Raw genomic sequence first — 15,343 nt, 5'->3', positions numbered from 1 at the left:
CAGGTTTACCAGTGAGAACAGGAGCTAGGTGTCTTGGCCCATAGTGTCCTGGCATGCGCTGGGAGACCACCTGCACTCAGGAGTGTGGCCCCTGGTCCATAGGGGGATTTGGGTGTCAACAGTTACAGTGATCTGATCGGAACCAACCATGCTTTGGTGGAAACGCGGGCTGTTCTTCCACAAATGTTAAGTAGAACTCGTGTGTGGGCAGGGGGCGGGGTGACCTGTAATTTTCTGGAACAGATGAATTTTATTTACTTGGGAGGCAGTTACAGGGCGAGATCCTGCATGTGCTAGTTCACCCCTCAAATGGTTAGGAGCCTGGGCTGGGCCGGCCCCAAGTCAGGAGCCTGGAACTCCATCTGCGTCTCCCACATGGCAGAAGGGGCTAGACCTGTGGGTGCACGTGGAGGCCAAAACAAAAGAGCGGCCTCCACCGTGTCCGCAGCTCTTACTGTTGGTCACTACTGCCCTGCCCCGCCAGACAAAGCCCGGGTCCGTCCTGAGGTGGGGAGCCTCAGGGGACGAGAGAGGCGGTCCACACCGTCTTGATGACTCTCCAACAGGGAGAGATCAAACGCCTCATCCACCCGCCATCTCCGCCGAGCGACCTGCCCTGCACGTGGCGGTTAGTCAGGGCTCCAGGATGTCCCCCAGACGCCGGGCAGCCGCTCCCCGGGCGCCTTCACAGGGAGTCAGGGCTGACTCAGGTGCGCGGCCGGCCGGCGTCCGCCTCCCGCGCGCCCTCGCCAGCCGGGGCCCGGGGCCTCCCGCAGGCAGCGAGAGCCACCTGCTGGCCGCGCTCCCGGCGGCGGCTGCGCATGCTCCCTCCTGCCGCTCCGCCTCTCCCCGCTTCCTCCAGGCTTCTCGCGACATCCGCCCCGGCGGCGGCCTGCCTCTCGCGAGAAGCGCCCATGGTCTCGCGGGACGCGCCTTGGCAGCCGGGCGCTCGGGGCGGCCCTGGCCGGCGAAGAGGAGTCGCATGTGTCGCTGGAGCCGGCGGTAGCGGCGGGGAGCGGAGGCGGCCGAGGGCTGTGCGACCGCCTGGGTAACGACCCCTCGCGCCTCCCCCGCGTCCCAGAAGCTCGTGGAGAGTGTGGAGCGAGCTGAGGGGAAAGGGGGCCGGGCCGGGCGGCCCCACACCCCCGGCCGAGGGCCCCAGCGCTGACCCCGGGGGGCGCCTCCGCCTCGGGCCCGGGCACCCCCCAGTGCCCTCCCGCCTCCTGCCCCGGCCTGCCCCGGCCTGCTCCCCTGCCTCCCGAGGCTCCGGCCGCCCCGCCCCCTGCCATGCCCGGTCCTCGCTGCCCCTCCCTGGGCGTGCAGCCGCCGCGCGCCCCTGCCTGCTGGGCTCCGGAGCCTTCCTCGGGTGTCTGCCCGCTTCCCAAGGCCTCTTCACCCCAGCCCCCAGACCTGTCGGCCAGTCTGTGGGCTCAGCCACGCGTCCCCCACCTCACCCCCAGTCTGTGGGCTCAGCCACGCGTCCCCCCACCTCACCCCAGTCTGTGGGCTCAGCCACGCGTCCCCCACCTCACCCCCAGTCTGTGGGCTCAGCCACGCGTCCCCCACCTCACCCCCAGTCTGTGGGCTCAGCCACGCGTCCCCCCACCTCACCCCAGTCTGTGGGCTCAGCCACGCGTCCCCCCACCTCACCCCAGTCTGTGGGCTCAGCCACGCGTCCCCCACCTCACCCCCAGTCTGTGGGTTTAGCAGTGTGTCCCCCACCTCACCCCCAGTCTCAGGGCTCAGCCACGCGTTCCCCCACCTCACCCCCAGTCTCAGGGCTCAGCCACGCGTCCCCCCACCTCACCCCCAGTCTCAGGGCTCAGCCACGCGTCCCCCCACCCCACCTCACCCCCAGTCTCAGGGCTCAGCCACTCGTCCCCCACCTCACCCCAGTCTCAGGGCTCAGCCACGCGTCCCCCACCCCACCCGTGCCCCGTCTCTGGCTCCTGTACCCCATCTCCCTCATCCTTCCTGCCTGTCCACTCCTGACCCGTACATCAGGTGGATGCCGCTCTGTGGACAGAGCAGAGGCAGCCTTGGGCTGGAGGGCTTCATGCAGGAGGGGGAGGGGACGCAGCCCCTGGACGCAGCCCCTTCGGGGGCTCTGGGTACAGAGGGCTGAAGTCACGTGCTTTCCTTTGCCCACAGGCTTGGGCAATGGCTTCAGACATTTCTGAATCCGGAGGTGCCGACTGCCGAGGAGACCCCAGAAACAACGCCAAGCCCGACGGCGATTACCCACTGCGCGTCCTGTACTGTGGAGGCAAGTGCAGGGAGCGGCGGCTGTGGCTGGCCGTGACCCAGCTGGGGACCCTTACACACTTAGTCCATCCGTCATAATTTTCTTGTTATTTGAAAGGCAGAGTGAAATGAGACAATGGCTTCTGTCCGCTGGTTCTGTCCCCGAGTCCTGGTGTCCCATGTCACGGCCTAGTGCTTGAGCCTTGCCCTGCTGCCTCGGGTGGCGTTGGCAGGAGCCAGGAGCCAGAGGCCGGTGCCCTGACCCCTAGCCCCAGTCCATTTTTGGGATTTGGCGGAGCTCTGATGGGATGTGGGCTAAGGGACTTCAGCCGGTGCCATGGGGTCCTTTTATAATAATTCCTCGACTATTTTTGTTTGTTTGTTTAAGATTTATTTATTTTATTACAAAGTCAGATATACAGAGAGGAGGAGAGACAGAGGAAGATCTTCCGTCCGATGATTCAACGGTCTCCCACGCGGGTGCAGGGTCCCAATGCCCTGGGCCGTCCTCGTCTGCCTTCCCAGGCCACAAGCAGGCAGCTGGATGGGAAGTGGAGCTGCCGGGATTAGAACCGGCGCCCACATGGGATCCCGGGGCGTTCAAGGCGAGGACTTTAGCCGCTAGGCCACGCCACTGGGCCCGCCATGGGGTCTTGCTCCTTGGCCTGGAGGGGCGTTCCATGTGGTGGGGTGGAAAGGGTTTCGTCAAGCCAGAGGGTGCAAGCAAGCAGCTTCCTGGGGGATCGGGAGGGGGCAGGCAGAAGGGGGTCCCAGGGACATGAGTGGTTAGGAAAGCTTGGCGCCTACAGAGGGACAGGCACCTGTAGTTCGGGCCGTGGCTGCCCTGGATCTTGTCCGCCAATGGTTGTGGCCTGAGGACAGTCCAGGCAAACTCCTCCTCACTGGAAATGAACGTTTTATTATGATTAGTGTGATGTTTCAGTCTGCTCTAGTTTATTATATATTATAGCCTTACTAATCTAGTAAGTATTAGCACAGCTTCCATTTAATCACAGTGTTTTCTCCTTGAGGAGCTCATGGTCTTTTTTGTTGAAGATTTACTCGTTTGTTTATTTGGAAGATAGAACAGTAGGGGGTGAGGAAGGAAAGGGATGTTGCATCCACTGGATCACCCTGCAGATGGCCGCGTAGCCAGGCCCGGCTGAACGCCGGGGAGGCCGTGCCGCGCGGCCATGTGGACGGGTCTGCTGCCTTACCTGGGTCCGAAGCCAGGCGGGTGGGAGCAGGCTGCTGGCCGTGCAGGCGCTGGCTGGCCCTGCACCTTGCCAGGCCCTCAGTGAACTTTTTGAAGTTGTGTAACTGAATAGTTCAGGACAGAGGACAGCTGTTTGATAGGAGGTGGGAAGTTGTCGAGGAAGTGGAGTCGGACTTAAGCGGGAGACCAGGATAGGTAGGCTGGGGTTGTTGCTGGGAGACACTGTGTAGACCCTGCAGACCAAGGCTAAACCCTGGCCTGCCCTTTGCTGGTGCTGTGTGAACTGGGGGATAGGAGGGTCCCCTCAGAGACCCTGAGAGATGAGCAGACGGGCATGGGGTGCACTGGGGTGGAGCACAGCAACGAGGAGCGAGCACCGCACCTGCGCGTGGAGACCCAAGGAGCGCCTAAGAGGGAGGGAGGGGGCTCAGCACGGAGCAGGTGGATGCTGGGCACAGAGCAGGTGGGTGGAGGTCACCCTTCAAAGGGAAGAGCTGGAAGGCTGAGGGCGCCCTGCCTGGCACACGGGCAGGGGCTCCTTTGCCAGTTAGGGCATCGTGTCTCTTCCCACGGGGCAGCTAGTCAGGGTACCACTGGCTGCAGAGACAGCTCGGCAGTCAGGACCAGGGCTGTGTGACTGAGACCAGGAGAGAGGCCGGGAAAGATCCCAGGGGGATTCTGCTGTTAGGAAAGTTAGTAACGATACAGGTTCCTGTTACACTTTTTATCAACTTTGTTTTTTAATAAAAGGTTTGTTTATTTTTACTGGAAAGTCATTTACAGAGAGGAGGAGAGACAGAGAGGAAGAGCTTCTGTCCGATGATTCACTCCCCAAGTGGCCGCGATGGCCATAGCTACACCAATCTGAAGTGGGAGCCAAGTCTCCCACACGGGTGCAGGGTCCAAGACTTTGAGCCGTCCTCAACTGCTTTCCCAGGCCACAAGCAGGGAGCTGGATGGGAAGTGGGGTGGCCGGGATTAGAACCGACAATATAGGATCCCAGCATGAACTTTAGCCACTAGGCTATTGTGCTGGGCCCATTTTTGTGAACTTTTTTAAAAAAAGATCTTTCTTGGCTGGCGTGATGGCTCAACTGACTAATCCTTCACCTACAAGTGCCAACATCCCATATGGTTGCTGGTTCCTATCCTGGCTGCTTTGCTTCCCATCCAGCTCCCTGCTTATGGCTTGGAAGGGCAGTAGAGGATGGCCCAAAGCCTTGGAACCCTTAAACCCATGTGAGAGGCCTGGAGGAGGCTCCGGGCCCCTGGCTTCAGATTGTCTCAGCTCTGGCTGTTGACAGCTACTTGGGGAGTAAAGCAGCAGATAGAAGATCTTTCTGTAAGTTTGCCTTTCCAATAAAAATGAATAAATCTTGGGCCTGACACAATGTTTCAGTGGATAAGTCCTCACTTGTAAGCACCAGGATCCCATGTGGGCGCCAGTTCACGCGTCAGCTGCCCTGCTCCCCATCCAACTGCCTGCTTGGGCCTGGGAAAGCAGTCAACTCCAGGGCTCGTGGGATGCCTGCGGCTCAGGTGACCTGTACCCTTTGTGCCACAACGCTGGCCTTCGAGAGAATATCTGAATTTTAACAGCTGGTGGGAGTGAAGGACGAGGTGTGATTCCTGTGTCCTCGGGGACTCGGGGTACCAGTGTGAGGCAGATGCTGTCACAAGGTCCTTTCTGTCCACCGGGCCCTGTCCGGCACGGCGCAGGCCTCCACTGGTGTGGAAATGCTTCTTCGTGTTCCCTCGACTGTTCCCCCGGCGTTAGCGTTTCTTAGTGCTCGCCAGGGAGGGTGCTTGCATTGCCGGGTCTGCCTCATGGGGAGTCGACACTTTCCCAAGGCCAAGAGTTCTTAGCAAGTCCCTGGTGCTGGGCTCAGCCCTGTGGTGGGCAGACATTGGCGGGTGGCCCTGCCTCTCTCTGCAGCCTACACAGAGAGTGCTGGGATGTGACCACAGGGAGACACAGGTGACAGTGACAGCAGGGCCACGGGTGCCAGACACGGAGTGTGAGTGCAGTCCCATGTCTTCCGGTTGGGTTGTCCTTCGGGATCCCTGAGGAAAAGCAGTGGGAATGTGACCTGGACCAAGCAGGATACGCTGGCACGGCGGCTTTGACCTGGGAAGGTAGCCGCAGGGGATCTGGCTGCGGGCTGCGAGCTGAGCGCGGCTGGCTTACTGGCCAAGCCATGCGAGACACGAGACACAATGAAGGAAGGGTTCAGTGAGCAGTGAACGTTTGAGAGAAGGTAGAAGAGAGATTAGAGTGTTGAGATGGGTAGGATGAAGGGAAGACACGTTTTATTAAAACTTGAAAGCAGCGCTGTAGTGTTGAAGTGCTTCTGGAAGAGGGGACCCTCAGACCACCTAAGGAAAGAGTGCGGTGGGTCACTGCCTGTCCGCCCCCCCTTCAGAAAGCTGCCGGCGGGAGGCGAGGGACTGGCCCAGCAGGTGCCCCGCTGGCTCCGGGCTGCTGTACAGGCCTGAGTCAGGTGTGACTGTTCTGGGCGCTCCTGGCTTGTCTCCTGTAGACACTCAGGCGGCTGCGGGCACGAGGCAGGGCCACCTGGCCGGGACCAGGAAGCCAGGTGCTCCCAGTGGAGCTTGGGTTTCTGCATGTTGTTTAATTTTTACACCCGATGAAATACTGTTCTGGTTGTATTGAAGATGAAGTTCTGAATTGTAAGGAGTGAGGTTCATGTTCAAGACGTTAAAAGCTCAGGTTTAAAGCAGGCACACCAGTGCAGGCCTGGGTGGTGGAGCGGCGAGCATGGAGGGCGGGACAGCAGGAGTCTGCGTGCCGAGTTACGGAGGGGGCGTTGGGGAAGGTCTTCCTGGGGGCGGGGGCGGCTGGATGACCTGGTAGGACAGCGGCTGATAGAGGAAGCAGGAGGCGAGTGCCCGAGGGGGACTGGCCACCACAGTCAAGTGGCAGACTTCGGGTTCGGGGTGCTCTACCCCAGGCTTGTTGGCACACAGCCAGGTGGAGGCATCTTGGAGGAAAGCAGGCAGGACCTGCGTGATTGTGGGGGTGACTGGAGACGGATCTGAGATGAGGAGGGACCCTGGCTTCCCCACAGGGCCGGGGGCTCCACCTCCCGCCACTCCGTGTCCTCCTCCTCCCCAAAGCACGTGTGGAATTGTAGTCAACCCGTTTTCTTTCCATGTCTTTTCATTTTGCTCTATCTTGAATTCTGATCATAGAAATTTTCCAGTGATTGATTTCAAATACCTGATGTATAATGTATGTGTGCCAGGCCAGGGTCCCTGCCTTGTGCTCGTCACCCTGCATCAGTGTGAGCCCTTGGTGCGGGCCGGGAAGATGGGGCCAATCACGTGACAGCTCAGTGCGTTTTCTCTGGTCCTGGCCGGCCCTCTTGGGGAGTGGTGACTGAGTCAGATCTCTAGGACGACAGGTAGCATATTGTTTTAAGAATGGGACACGGGCCCAGCGGCGTGGCCTAGCGGCTAGGGTCCTCGCCTTGAACACGCCAGGATCCCATATGGGCGCCAATTCTATCCCCGGCAGCTCCACTTCCCACCCAGCTCCCTGCTTGTGGCCTGGGAAAGCAGTGGAGGACGGCTCAAAGCCTTGGGACCCTGCACCCGTGTGGGAGACCCAGAAGAGGTTGCTGGCTCCTGATCAGCTCAGTTCCAGCCTTTGCAGCAGCCACTTGGGGTGTGAGCCAGCGGGTGGTAGATCCTTCTCTCTGTCTCTCCTCTCTGTATATCCACCTTTCCAATAAAAATAAATAAAAAACAAAAAAAAGGCAGTGGCGCAGCTTGGGCACGTTGGGCTCCTGTGTGGGGTGCTGGTGTTACAGGTGGCAGCTTTAACTGCTGCACCACACTGCAGCGCCAGCTTTTTAATTTTTTTCATTTTCTGGCACAGTTTCATAGACTCTGATTCCCCTGCTGAATTCCTCCACATTGTTGCAGTAGTACAGTTCATAACCAGTCATGACTCCTTCATTGCGGGCATGGACCTTACGGGGAGTCCAGCATCTCATTGTCCAGATAAATTCAGCAGTTTCATTGGGAGACCATCCTTGGTCTGAAAGTGGAGCTGGCAGGATATCGTCCCTCCAATGAGATACCACTACACAACTTCAACAACAGGAAGAAACATCAAAATTAACAACATCATGAAGTTAATTAACCTGGTATTGAGTGACCAATATGTTAGAAAATGCAAGTTCTTTAACCACATGCTGTAACTACTTCCTTGACATCTCAATTTTAGTACATACACAGCCGGCTGCTATAAACCTTAAAATGGTTATAGGGTACTACTCAGCTGTCTCATGTCTATTTTCATTTTTTATATTTAGCAGCTTATAGTTTTCAAGCATGATTTTTACTGAACTTCGCGAATTTTAGGATAGTCCAAACAGGTTTATAACTCTAACAAGCCATATGTTAACAATTGGGGTGCAGAGCAGTTTTAGGAGGGGTGTACAGAGAAATCTTCAGTACCTTAGTGAGGAGTAACTGATCTTTGTGTCCAACCTAGGAGGTATATGGTCCAAGCTGACTTTTCATGTCTGTTCTAAGCTTTCCTTACTGCCCGCTCTCTGATCTAATTTTGAGGGCTCCGGAGCGACCCTGGTGGTCATTGCAAGAGAGAATGGAGAGCCGAACATACCAGTTTTGTATGGGGCAGCTGCGGCCACCGGGGAGTGAATCAGCAGATGGAAGATCTTCCTCTCTGTTTCTCTTTCTGTCTGTAAATCTGCCTTTCCAGTAAAAATAGATACATCTTTGAAAAAAAAAAGTATGTTGGTGGTGGGAAAGTGCTGCAATGCACCGATGTGCGAGTGTGAGTAAAAAGCAGTGTCTACTTTGGGAAAGCAATCAAAAGAAATGACTGGCTCCACTCAGGCTGTGTTGTGTGAGGGGTTATTTCATGTTATCTTCGTTTCAGACCCACTGAAAAAGCTATGATGAGGTGTGGAAGATACGAGATAGTCTGGTTTAATGATGCTTTAACAGACACGTCAGTTGAGCAGTCACGTGCCTTTAGAAGAGAACTAGTTAGGGCCCAGTGCAGTAGCCTAGTGGCTAAATCCTCACCTTGCGCATGCCAGGATCCCATATGGGCACCGGTTCGCATCCCGGCCCAAAGCCTTGGGACCCTAAGCCCAACTGAGAGACGCAGAAGAAGCTCCTGGCCCCTGGCTTTGGATTGGCTCAGCTCCGGCCATTGTGGCCACTAGGGGAGTGAACCAGCGGACAGAAATCTTTTGTTTCTCCTTCTCTGTATAAATCTGCCTTTCCAATAAAAAAAATAAATAAATATTTTTTAGAAGTTTAAAAATGTATCATCTTTTTTTTTAAAATACTGGGTATGGGCAATTTTTATTTACTTTTTTTTTTTTTAAAGATTTATTCACTTTATTACAAAGTCAGATATACAGAGAGGAGGAGAGACAGAGAGGAAGATCTTCCGTCCGATGATTCACTCCCCAAGTGAGCCACAACGGGCCGGTGCTGTGCCGATCCTATGCCGGGAACCAGGAACCTCCTCCAGGTCTCCCTCACGGGTGCAGGGTCCCAAAGCACTCTGGGCCGTCCTCGACTGCTTTCCCAGGCCACAAGCCGGGAGCTGGATGGAAAGTGGAGCTGCCGGGATTAGAACCTGCGCCCATATGGGATCCCGGTGTGTTCAAGGCGAGGACTTTAGCCGCTAGGCCACGCCGCCAGGCCCAATGTATCATTTTTTTTAAGAGATGGAACTATTTATTTGAAAGAGGGAGAATTTTCCATTTCTGTTTACTCTCCAGATGGCTGCAGGTGCGGGAACTGGGCCGATCAGGAGCCAGGAACCTCTTCTGGGCCTCCTGTGTGGGTGCAGGGCCCAGGACTTGGGCCACCTGCTGCTTTCTCAGGCACGTCCCAGGAGCTGGGTGGGAGGGGAGCCGCCCTGCAGGGTGCAGGTGGCACCAGCAACGGCTTTCCCTGTGACACCTGGGCTCTGGCCTGACTCAGTGTCCCTTCCCTCAAATGTTACAGTAGCGGTGCTGAAAATATCAGGAAAACGGGCAGCGGAGTAGTCGTTAAGCAGAGAAGCAGTGATGAGCCTTTGTGTTTGTGTTTGATATTAATGATCTTTTCTCTTCCCTCCCCAGTCTGTTCGCTACCAACAGAGGTCAGTAATTTGATATCTTTTTTTTTCTTCTTTTCAGCTTCTGTGTTGAAGTCATTCTTGAATGTAAAGCTAGGTTGAGAACTATATGTTCTTCTATCTAGAGTTTCAACCTTTTATAATTTTAGACTCACTTTATGGTCTCAAATTCTTTTCTTTGGACGTTGAATTACACATGCACACCTTTTTTATTTTGCGGCATGGCTTGAAATTCATGAGTAGTCGGCTGGGGAGAGTGACCTGAGAGCCACAGTCCACGTGTGCGTGTCGGGGAGGGAGCGGGCGTGTCCTGCGGGAGGCGTTGTCTGCCTTTCCTTCGGTGGTACCTTGTGCTGCCCCACGAGGCCGTGTCTAACCCGTCCGCACTCACCGCTTCGCACGGGGAATCCTCATGACGTGAGGGGTCAGCAGGCACTGGTCAGGCTTACCGTTCTTTATATAGAAAATATAGAAGGTGATTTTGGTTAAGATGTGTTGATTGCGGCTGCTTCATGGTGACTCTGCCCCTTGTCCCCTGCCAGTACTGTGAGTACATGCCTGATGTGGCCAAATGCAGACAGTGGTTGGAGAAGAATTTCCCAAATGAATTCGCAAAGCTCACCGTAGGTAAGAACATCTTCTTTCATCAACTTGCACCTGAAGTGAATGCGTAGCTGGCATGATTTAAAGGCTGGGGCATTGTCCTTCAGTGGGACATTGAAGAATAATGCTAAACTCTGTAAAACTGTTCAAGTTTTCTGGGACACTGTGGGTCCAAGTATCAACTTTTCTTACTGAAAAAGTGGCTGGGCCCAGTGCAGTAGCCTAGTGGCTAAAGTTCTCACTTTGTATGTGTTGGGATCCCAAATGGTGCCGTTTCTAATTCTGGCTGTTCTACTTCCCCATCCACCTCTCTGCTTGTGGCCTGGAAAAGCAATGGAGGACGGCCCAAAGCCTTGGGATCCCGTACCCAGGTGGGAGACCCAGAAAGCAGGCAGCCAGCCATCCCTGACTGCCTTCCCAGGCCCCAAGCAGGGAGCTGGATGGGAGGTGGAGCAGCCGGGACTCACAGTGGCGCTGATACGGGATGCTCATCCACAGTGTGGGCCCCAGGACTGCACCTCGTGAGGGAGCCTTGTAGGCCAGGTCCTCACTGTGACTTAGTGACGTGACGAGCTGCAGAGGATGTGGGCAGAAGAGTGTGAGCATGGTGTTTCCGCAGCGTCCCTTCACTGTGTGAGTAAATGGGGCCAGCATCGTGGCCGAGCAGTTACTGGCTGCTCTGCCGGCATCCCAGATGGGCATTGCTTCAGGGCTGGTGTCTGAGGATGCTGTTACAGTGCCACAGCCGAGCTGTGTCTTGGTCTTGAGCACCACTGGGGGTGCCTGGCGTGGACTCCCCAGTGGACACCCTGGAAGGCAGCGGGTCATGGCTCAGGGACGCGGTCCCTGCCACCAGCGGGGAGTCCTGGATGAGCTCCTGGCTTCTGGCTTGGCCTGCCCCAGTTGCGACCATTGCAGGCATTTGGAAGTAAACCAGAGGATGATTGGTCTCTGACTTTCAGAATAAATAAATAAATGTAAATAAATAAATACACATGGAAGGAAACCGTGACTTTATGGTGTAGCTGGAATTGGAAGAGGAGGTGAGGAAGGGAACCGGCTGTCGTGCTGTGTGCCGTGTCCTCGCCCTCAGTGCCAGGCTTCACCTCCGGTCGCCGTCACGTGGGTGTGGCAGGAAGGTGGTGGTGAGGTTGTCATTCGCTTTACACACGCCATGCTCACTTGTTGGTGCTCACAGCACTTTATATGTGAAACTGCTTTCCTTAATGTTGGTATGAAATGATGTTGATGCTTTCGAATTTCACTTTTTCTCTAGAAAATTCACCCAAACAAGAAGCTGGGATCACTGAGGGTCAAGGCACTGCGGGGGAGGAAGAGGAGAAGAAAAAGCAGAAGAGAGGTGAGGTCGGCGTTCAGTTCACACGCCTTCCCTGTGAGGGGAGGCTGCGATGGTGGAGCGGGTCGCCCGTGGCTGGCATGTTCTCAGGCCATCACTGTGTTGGTACGGTTTGCACTTCATGCAGAAAACCTGCTTGCTTGCCTGGAGTGTGCGTGAGAGCAGGCAGCCAGCGTGCCGTGTGTGCCGGGCACAGGCTGAGCACGTGTGCTCCAGGCTCCGCCGGAAGCTTGCACAGCTGCAGGGTGTCCTGGTCCTGCTCATCCCGGACTCGCTGCCCAGGCTCCGCATCCTGCCCAGCCCTTCTCTTCATCGTCACTTTCCCTTTTTATTCAAATTAGCAGGCCAGCTATTTCAAGACTTTGCATATTTAAAAGAAAAAGAAAGAAGTTCCGCAAAGCCTCTTTACCTCACTCCTGCCCTTGGCTTTTGAGCTGGCTTCTGTGAGACAGCCCTCCCACCCCCTTTCTCTCCTGGGGCTCCCCGCTCCCTCCGTGGGGCTCCCCATCCTGACCTGGGCAGGCAGGTGGCTTCAGAGAGCGCCAGCCCGCCACTGCTCCCCGATCCCGGCACTCCTCCCAGGCTGTCCGTGTCTGTCCCAGGCCCTGCGGCGTCTCCCTGATGACCGTCCCATCCCTGCCTTCCCACCACCACTGTACCCTGAAAATCCTCACACCTACTGCTGGACAGGGTGGGCTCCCTGGAAGTGTGCCTGCCCCTTGGACACCTCAGATGTGGCACTTGCAAAGTGGAGCTCGCCAGTGCCCGTCCGACTCGGCATCCTCGATTTCCCTTGTTTGCCAGTGGTGGCCTGGTTGCTAAGCCCTGAGCTGAGCCTGTCACCGGCCGAGGTGTCTCTTTCCCCCACTTCGTCCGTCCTGGGTTCCGTTCCTCTGCCTCGTTCCTCCCTGTCACCATCGCGTTGGCTGAGATTTTTGGTGAAAGCAGGAGCCTTCCCGTGGCTCTCTGGTCGGCTGTTGTCTTCACACCTCCCCCTGCACACGGCGGAGATCTTGTAAAGCCTCCATGTGGCTACCTCGTTCCTGTCCTGCCTTTCAGGCAGTTTTCCCTTCTTCCCAACAGAGTCAGGTACCAAAACTTGGTGTGCTGGTCCCTGAGTGACTAGGCCAGCTCCGTCTCTTCTGGCACCTGCTCCGTTGCCGGAAGCACCCTTCACTCAAGGCACGTGTGGTTTCTGAATGCAGCCCCTCGTCTCTCTCCCTGGAGTGTCCTTGGACGTTTCAAGGGTCTCTGTCCTCCCGGACCTGGCTGTGTTTAGGGAGCAGTGTCGGATCTCGGCAGGCCTCGCGCGTTCCTTGTCTTTGGGTCTCTGTCGCCGGCATCAGGATGCTGTGCTGGCTCTGGGCTCCCGCTGCCAGACCGCAAGTCCCCGCAGGGGCGCAGGGTGCGGGACGGCCACGCAGCATATTCTCAGTGGGTCCGTGCTTGTGGGGTTTGGGTGTTTTGGGTTTTTTATTTGTTTTGGTAGTTTAAGAGGAAAGGAAATTAAACCTTTTGAAAATTAGCAATTTAAAAATGTAATATTCTTTAATGATTTAACAAGAAAGTAATTAAACTGTTTCTTACGAAAGGTGGAAGAGGTCAGATAAAACAGAAGAAGAAGACAGCACCGCAGAGGGTGGCGATAGCCAAGATCCCCCGGGCGAAGAAGAAGTACGTGACCAGAGTATGCGGCCTCGCGACCTTCGGTGAGTGCAGCCTTACGTGTGTCGAGAATTTATTTACGTATTTATTTATTTATTTTTATTGGAAAGTCAGATTTATAGACAGAAGGAGAGAGAAAGATCTGTCTGCTGATTCGTTCCCCAAGTGGCCACATCTGGAGCTGAACTAATCCAAAGCCAGGAGCCAGGAGCTTTTTCCTGGCCTCCCACGTGGATGCAGGGTCCCAAGGCTTTGGGCCGTCCCCCACTGCTTTCCCAGGCCACAAGCAGGGAGCTGGATGGGAAGTGGAGCATCCGGGATACCAACCAGCGCCCATATGGGATCCTGGCACATACAAAGCGAGGACTTTTGCCACTAGGCTACCGCACCAGGCCCCCACAGGTCTTTTTTGCAAAGACAATGGAAAATGCATGTTTTGGAGAAGTTGAAAGTCTTTTTTTGTTAAGGGGACTCGTAACTTTTCCCCTTGTGGATTTCTGCTTGGGCACCTGAGGAGGACTGAATGGGATGTGTGCACCGTGTCCAGGGTTGTTACTGTCCTCTGTGGGCGTGGTGGCAGCACAGCCCGTCTCCAGTGGGCATGGCGGCCAAGGGGGGGGGACACAGATGACAACAGTCCCTGGACCACATACACTGGCAGTATTGAGGTCTGCTTCTCTGCTGTGTGTCTGTTCCAGAAGGAATTTTATTGCTGCTCAGAAGTGTTCCTGTCTTGGTGATGGTCTTACTAGAGTCGGGAGTGTGGCACTGTTCGCATGTACTGAACTTTTGTTTGACTTTGAAAATGTAATGTAATTGCTAAGACCTGTTTGTGGTAGTTGTAGTTACTGTTCCGGAAAGGACGCAAAACCCATTCCCACCATCTGTTAATGCAGGTCAAGTTTCAGAATGAAATAATACCTTTGATTCCAATTACAATCGTGTTCTTTCTGTTTTTAAAAACCATGACAGACATTGACCTTAAAGAAGCACAGAGGTTTTTTGCGCAGAAGTTCTCCTGTGGCGCCTCTGTCACGGGGGAGGATGAGATCATCATCCAGGGGGACTTCACCGACGACATCATCGACGTCATCCAGGAGAAGTGGCCGGAGGTGAGTGCTGGCCGGCCAGGGCGTCCAGTTGCCATAGCAACTCACTCGGGTTTCCGTCTTTGACGCCACAGTTCCTGGAACATAATTGTTTGTGTTTTTTAGGTGGATGATGACAGTATCGAAGATCTTGGGGAAGTGAAGAAGTGACTTGTGAAAGCTTGTCTATATTTAATGATCTGAACTGAGAACTGATATGGCCAAAGGGAGAGAGGCCTTTTAAAATATATGTATTTATCCTACAGTCAGACTGTAGACTGCCTTCGTTGCCAGCGTTTTCACTGTTCTGTACACGGCTGCTCGTTTTTTTATTGCCAAAGTCTAATGATCAAGGGAGACTGTCATGCTTATGCATGAAATAGAGTTAGTCCAATAAAAAATTTTGGTCATTTGGTACTGACTTTTCTTTGTCTTTTTAGCTTTTAATTTTTGAAAAAACACTGTATAGTTTTTTGCAGGAAACGTTCTGTTATGGTTTTTTTTTTTTTTTTTAAAGATTTATTCATTTTATTACAGTCAGATATACACAGAGGAGGAGAGACAGAGAGGAAGATCTTCCGTCCGATGATTTACTCCCCAAGTGAGCCGCAGCGGGCTGCTGAGCGCCGATCCGATGCCGGGAACCTGGAACCTCCTCCAGGTCTCCGATGTGGGTGCAGTGTCCCAATTCATTGGGCCGTCCTCGACTGCTTTCCCAGGCCACAAGCAGGGAGCTGGATAGGAAGTGGAGCTGCCGGGATTAGAACCTGCGCCCATATGGGATCCTGGTGTGTTCAAGACGAGGACTTCAGCCGCTAGGCCACGCCGCCGGGCCCTGTTATGGTTTTACTGATCTGAAACCAGGTGGTCTTTTTCAAAAAGAATTTGACCCTGGCTTGCCTGCCAGTAGTATATCTCCTGGCTTCTTAGTGAGTGGGATTCTAGTAGACTTGCAATTGAACTTGCCTTTGTTGCCGTTGCCATCCGCTGCTGGGCCTCGTGGCATATCCCCGGTAGGAGCTGTTCAGGCTAGCCAG

At 55.1% G+C, this 15,343-nt stretch overlaps 1 protein-coding gene across 1 annotated transcript; it reads left to right on the top strand.

Moving 5' to 3' along the window:
- The first annotated feature begins 2,156 nt into the window (after nucleotides 1-2,156).
- Nucleotides 2,157-14,728, top strand: DENR (density regulated re-initiation and release factor). The gene is made up of 7 exons (XM_058656625.1): nucleotides 2,157-2,266; nucleotides 9,598-9,617; nucleotides 10,136-10,220; nucleotides 11,473-11,556; nucleotides 13,146-13,262; nucleotides 14,191-14,330; nucleotides 14,433-14,728. Exons 1-7 carry the CDS (start codon nucleotides 2,161-2,163, stop codon nucleotides 14,475-14,477), a joined length of 597 nt encoding a protein of 198 aa, XP_058512608.1. The 5' UTR covers nucleotides 2,157-2,160; the 3' UTR covers nucleotides 14,478-14,728.
- Nucleotides 14,729-15,343: the final 615 nt, after the last annotated feature.

The sequence above is a fragment of the Ochotona princeps genome, chromosome 29 (genome assembly GCF_030435755.1).
Source record: "Ochotona princeps isolate mOchPri1 chromosome 29, mOchPri1.hap1, whole genome shotgun sequence".
NCBI lineage: Eukaryota > Metazoa > Chordata > Mammalia > Lagomorpha > Ochotonidae > Ochotona > Ochotona princeps.
The sequence above is the reverse complement of the archived record's forward strand: the minus strand, read 5'-3'. Positions and strand labels throughout refer to the sequence as shown.

Coding starts and splice junctions, on each gene's coding strand:
- DENR (XM_058656625.1), top strand. CDS start 2,161: ATGGCTTCAGACATTTCTGAATCCGGAGGTGCCGACTGCCGAGGAGAC. Junction 2,267..9,597: donor GCGCGTCCTGTACTGTGGAG/GCAAGTGCAGGG, acceptor TTCCCTCCCCAG/TCTGTTCGCTACCAACAGAG. Junction 10,221..11,472: donor ATTCGCAAAGCTCACCGTAG/GTAAGAACATCT, acceptor CTTTTTCTCTAG/AAAATTCACCCAAACAAGAA.